This window comes from Notolepis coatsorum, assembly GCF_963971535.1.
Source record: "Notolepis coatsorum genome assembly, chromosome: 3".
NCBI classification, from domain to species: Eukaryota; Metazoa; Chordata; class Actinopteri; order Aulopiformes; family Paralepididae; genus Notolepis; species Notolepis coatsorum.
Window position 1 is genome coordinate 204,088,070 of NC_140167.1, and position 6,000 is coordinate 204,094,069.

The 6,000-nt window shown below is 44.8% G+C and overlaps 1 protein-coding gene across 2 annotated transcripts in view; it reads left to right on the forward strand.

The window, feature by feature from the left end:
• Positions 1 to 5,545, forward strand: part of pdzk1ip1 (PDZK1 interacting protein 1) — a 44,995-nt gene extending 39,450 nt beyond the window's left edge. For both annotated transcript variants that reach the window (XM_084310517.1, XM_084310516.1), the window contains one exon: positions 4,853 to 5,545. In XM_084310517.1, the coding sequence (XP_084166643.1) occupies positions 4,853 to 4,925 (73 nt within the window). In that variant the 3' untranslated portion in view covers positions 4,926 to 5,545. The remainder of the gene's footprint in view (positions 1 to 4,852) is intronic.
• The last annotated feature ends 455 nt before the right edge of the window (positions 5,546 to 6,000 follow it).

The window sequence follows — 6,000 nt, forward strand, 5'->3', positions numbered from 1 at the left end:
ACTGTTTGGAGTTCTAAGCGCCCCAGTTTATAACTGTTTGGAGTTCTAAGGGCCCCAGTTTATAACTGTTTGGAGTTCTAAGGGCCCCAGTTTATAACTGTTTGGAGTTCTAAGGGCCCCAGTTTATAACTGTTTGGAGTTCTAAGGGCCCCAGTTTATAACTGTTTGGAGTTCTAAGCGCCCCAGTTTATAACTGTTTGGAGTTCTAAGGGCCCCAGTTTATAACTGTTTGGAGTTCTAAGGGCCCCAGTTTATAACTGTTTGGAGTTCTAAGCGCCCCAGTTTATAACTGTTTGGAGTTCTAAGGGCCCCAGTTTATAACTGTTTGGAGTTCTAAGGGCCCCAGTTTATAACTGTTTGGAGTTCTAAGCGCCCCAGTTTATAACTGTTTGGAGTTCTAAGGGCCCCAGTTTATAACTGTTTAGAGTTCTAAGCGCCCCAGTTTATAACTGTTTGGAGTTCTAAGCGCCCCAGTTTATAACTGTTTGGAGTTCTAAGCGCCCCAGTTTATAACTGTTTGGAGTTCTAAGGGCCCCAGTTTATAACTGTTTGGAGTTCTAAGGGCCCCAGTTTATAACTGTTTGGAGTTCTAAGGGCCCCAGTTTATAACTGTTTAGAGTTCTAAGCGCCCCAGTTTATAACTGTTTGGAGTTCTAAGGGCCCCAGTTTATAACTGTTTGGAGTTCTAAGGGCCCCAGTTTATAACTGTTTGGAGTTCTAAGCGCTCCAGTTTATAACTGTTTGGAGTTCTAAGCGCCCCAGTTTATAACTGTTTGGAGTTCTAAGCGCCCCAGTTTATAACTGTTTGGAGTTCTAAGGGCCCCAGTTTATAACTGTTTGGAGTTCTAAGGGCCCCAGTTTATAACTGTTTGGAGTTCTAAGGGCCCCAGTTTATAACTGTTTGGAGTTCTAAGGGCCCCAGTTTATAACTGTTTGGAGTTCTAAGCGCCCCAGTTTATAACTGTTTGGAGTTCTAAGGGCCCCAGTTTATAACTGTTTGGAGTTCTAAGCGCCCCAGTTTATAACTGTTTGGAGTTCTAAGGGCCCCAGTTTATAACTGTTTGGAGTTCTAAGCGCCCCAGTTTATAACTGTTTGGAGTTCTAAGGGCCCCAGTTTATAACTGTTTGGAGTTCTAAGCGCCCCAGTTTATAACTGTTTGGAGTTCTAAGCGCCCCAGTTTATAACTGTTTGGAGTTCTAAGCGCCCCAGTTTATAACTGTTTGGAGTTCTAAGGGCCCCAGTTTATAACTGTTTGGAGTTCTAAGGGCCCCAGTTTATAACTGTTTGGAGTTCTAAGCGCCCCAGTTTATAACTGTTTGGAGTTCTAAGCACCCTGTGTTTATAACTGTTTGGAGTTCTAAGCGCCCCAGTTTATAACTGTTTGGAGTTCTAAGGGCCCCAGTTTATAACTGTTTGGAGTTCTAAGGGCCCCAGTTTATAACTGTTTGGAGTTCTAAGGGCCCCAGTTTATAACTGTTTGGAGTTCTAAGCGCCCCAGTTTATAACTGTTTGGAGTTCTAAGGGCCCCAGTTTATAACTGTTTGGAGTTCTAAGCGCCCCAGTTTATAACTGTTTGGAGTTCTAAGCGCCCCAGTTTATAACTGTTTGGAGTTCTAAGGGCCCCAGTTTATAACTGTTTGGAGTTCTAAGGGCCCCAGTTTATAACTGTTTGGAGTTCTAAGGGCCCCAGTTTATAACTGTTTGGAGTTCTAAGGGCCCCAGTTTATAACTGTTTGGAGTTCTAAGCGCCCCAGTTTATAACTGTTTGGAGTTCTAAGGGCCCCAGTTTATAACTGTTTGGAGTTCTAAGGGCCCCAGTTTATAACTGTTTGGAGTTCTAAGCGCCCCAGTTTATAACTGTTTGGAGTTCTAAGGGCCCCAGTTTATAACTGTTTGGAGTTCTAAGGGCCCCAGTTTATAACTGTTTGGAGTTCTAAGCGCCCCAGTTTATAACTGTTTGGAGTTCTAAGGGCCCCAGTTTATAACTGTTTAGAGTTCTAAGCGCCCCAGTTTATAACTGTTTGGAGTTCTAAGCGCCCCAGTTTATAACTGTTTGGAGTTCTAAGCGCCCCAGTTTATAACTGTTTGGAGTTCTAAGGGCCCCAGTTTATAACTGTTTGGAGTTCTAAGGGCCCCAGTTTATAACTGTTTGGAGTTCTAAGGGCCCCAGTTTATAACTGTTTGGAGTTCTAAGCGCCCCAGTTTATAACTGTTTGGAGTTCTAAGGGCCCCAGTTTATAACTGTTTGGAGTTCTAAGGGCCCCAGTTTATAACTGTTTGGAGTTCTAAGCGCCCCAGTTTATAACTGTTTGGAGTTCTAAGCGCCCCAGTTTATAACTGTTTGGAGTTCTCAGCGCCCCAGTTTATAACTGTTTGGAGTTCTAAGGGCCCCAGTTTATAACTGTTTGGAGTTCTAAGCGCCCCAGTTTATAACTGTTTGGAGTTCTAAGGGCCCCAGTTTATAACTGTTTGGAGTTCTAAGGGCCCCAGTTTATAACTGTTTGGAGTTCTGTTCTGTTCAAACCAGTCACATGCCCTTATTTGAGCATTGCTGACCTGCGTATTCCAAGGTTCAAAACAAATATGGGCAAATGTTCTTTTAAATTCTGGGGAGCCACGAATTGGAATTTGCTACCTTCACAGCTAAAATGCATCAGTAGCCGGCACAATTTTAAGAAAAAAGTAAAATCATGGCTCCTGGACAATGTCAAAAACTAGATTTTAAAATGCATGAAAATGTTGTCTGAAACATTGTTGCCTGTGGCTACGTTTGTACTGCATTTAAAATGTTCATCATGTCCATGTAGTTTGTCAAATTGTTATTTATGGTCATGTTTTGTATCGCTCGTCTGTCTGAGACCAAGGACCACAATGGAAATAAGTCTTGACTTTGATGTGTAGCATCCTTGACGTTTTTCTGGAACCTTGTATTTTTAAAAAAAATGTCTAATAAAATAAAATAAAATAAAATCAAACAAAGCTGTCAGATGTACATCTGTGGGTACAGAGGAGTGTAGAGGAGGCCCAGCGGTCTGTGGGTACAGAGGAGTGTAGAGGAGGCCCAGAGGTCTGTGGGTACAGAGGAGTGTAGAGGCCCCAGCGGTGTGTGGGTACAGAGGAGTGTCGAGGCCCAGCGGTCTGTGGGTACAGAGGAGTGTAGAGGCCCCAGCGGTCTGTGGGTACAGAGGAGTGTAGAGGAGGCCCAGCGGTCTGTGGGTACAGAGGAGTGTAGAGGAGGCCCAGCGGTGTGTGGGTACAGAGGAGTGTAGAGGCCCCAGCGGTCTGTGGGTACAGAGGAGTGTAGAGGCCCCAGCGGTCTGTGGGTACAGAGGAGTGTAGAGGAGGCCCAGCGGTGTGTGGGTACAGAGGAGTGTAGAGGCCCAGCGGTCTGTGGGTACAGAGGAGTGTAGAGGAGGCCCAGCGGTGTGTGGGTACAGAGGAGTGTCGAGGCCCAGCGGTGTGTGGGTACAGAGGAGTGTAGAGGAGGCCCAGCGGTGTGTGGGCACAGAGGAGTGTAGAGGCCCAGCGGTGTGTGGGCACAGAGGAGTGTAGAGGCCCAGCGGTCTGTGGGCACAGAGGAGTGTAGAGGAGGCCCAGCGGTCTGTGGGCACAGAGGAGTGTAGAGGCCCAGCGGTGTATGGGTACAGAGGAGTGTAGAGGAGGCCCAGCGGTGTGTGGGCACAGAGGAGTGTAGAGGAGGTCCAGCGGTGTGTGGGTACAGAGGAGTGTAGAGGAGGCCCAGCGGTGTGTGGGTACAGAGGAGTGTAGAGGAGGCCCAGCGGTGTGTGGGTACAGAGGAGTGTAGAGGCCCCAGCGGTGTGTGGGTACAGAGGAGTGTAGAGGAGGCCCAGCGGTGTGTGGGTACAGAGGAGTGTAGAGGCCCCAGCGGTGTGTGGGTACAGAGGAGTGTAGAGGAGGCCCAGCGGTGTGTGGGTACAGAGGAGTGTAGAGGCCCAGAGGTCTGTGGGTACAGAGGAGTGTCGAGGTTAATTCGAAGCTTCGCGATACATTAACATTTTTTATGATTACATATTTAAATTTTTTAATTTCTTTTTGTGTTGTGGGACTTGTGCAGCACTTTGTTGTAAAGTTTAAACCTGTTTAAATCTTAGACAAACGAAACACTTTGCTTTCATGAAATATTGTAAGCCGTCATTTGAGGCTTTATAAAAGCAGTGCAGTGCCGAGTCCGACCGCATCTTAAATAACAAACAGCATTGCTTGTTGTAGTTAACAAAGAGAGGCAGATTTAGCACAAAAAAAAAAAAAAAAAGTAAATTTGTATATACATGTGCAGGTCGATAAATTAGAATATCGTGGAAAAGTTATTTTATTTCAGTAATTCAATTCAAAAAGCGAAACTCTCGTAGATTATAGATTCATTACACACAGTGAAATATTTCAAGCCTTTATTTGTTTTAATTTTGATGATTATGTCTTACAGCTCATGAAAGCCCAAAATTCTGTATCACCAATAATCTTTTTTAAAATAGATGTATTTTTCTTTTGTATATAGAAATGTCGGCCTTCCGAAAAGTATGTTGATGTATGTTCACTCAGTACTTGGTTGGGGCTCCTTTTGCACAAATGACTGCATCAACACAGCTAAATATATAGACTTTTCCACGATATTCTAATTTATTGAGCTGCACCTGTATATTATTTTAATATATTTGAATTTTATTTTCCCATTCGAATCCCATGCCCATCGAACGAAGCCTCGAAGTATTTAAGACGGCCCTGCTAATACTGTGAGTACAGAGGAGTGTCGAGGCCCCAGCGGTCTGCCAGCGACCATGTGAGGTGAAAGAAACGCTGATGTGTGTTTGTTTGTGTGTGATTTCCCAACAGGAGCAGCGGCCATGCGAACGCCTACGAGAACCTGGCGGCTGAAGGTTCGAAGGATAGAGTCACCGCCATGTGACCCGTCCTCGTCCAATCCTGGTCCCTGCTTGGATATGTGTCGCAGCAGTCAATCTTGCTAGCTTTGTGAGGCATCTGGACGCCTGAATATGTTACGCAACATAAGTTAACAAAGTGTTTCCGCGTCTCTGATTGGCCAGGTCATGTGACATGTACGCCCAATCGTGGGACCGCAAGTTTTTGGATGGTTAAGCTTAGGCGCTCTTTCTAAGTTGGTTAAGGTTAGAGTTTGTCTTAGAGCAGGGCGATAGAACGCCAGCCCTGATTCCAAACTCTTAACCTTAACCAACTGCGAAAGAGTCGCCTAAGCTTAACCAGTGATAAACTAGGCGTTAGGTAGTTTGCAGGCTGTTCGACCCGGAAATAGGCGCAGAACTTGCCGTCCCACGATTGGCGCACATGTCACATGACCTGGCCAATCAGAGCGCAAAACTCGAACGCGGAAACACAAGTTTGTTGCGTAAAATATAGACGCCATCTGGACAGCAAAAAAACACACACACAGACATGCATGTACTCATAAGTACAGTACACGTACAGTATGTTGTGCATGCACACACACATATATTTTTATTTTAAACAATATGTTTATTGGTATTTTCTTTTTCTCCAGTTTTACAGCATCAGTTCAACAGTTCAACAACCATACAAAAGGAAATGCTGCCAACTGCCCCCCCCCCTCCCCGAGTTGCAGAAAAATAGATACAAAATACCCCCCCCCCCCCCCCCCCCTAAGAGAAAAAGAAAAAATCATTATAAACAAAAAGAAAACCTCTAGGCCAGACCCCCCCTCCCCTCCCCCAGGCTAGGACCTCAACAAATTCAGTTTTTTCTTTTTTTACACATTTTGAGAATTTAGTAAACCCAGTTACACCCGTCTAACAGGTGCCCATACTTATCTATACCAAACAAATAAATATCTAACGTTACATCGTTTCTCTTCAAAGAGCAACTAATAACATTTACAGTATCACTCATTGCAATATATACCCATCAGAAAGACAAAAGGGAGCTTCAATAATAGCCTACATCGTCAACCTACTATGTAATCTGTTCTAAGTATTGCCTAAACCCAG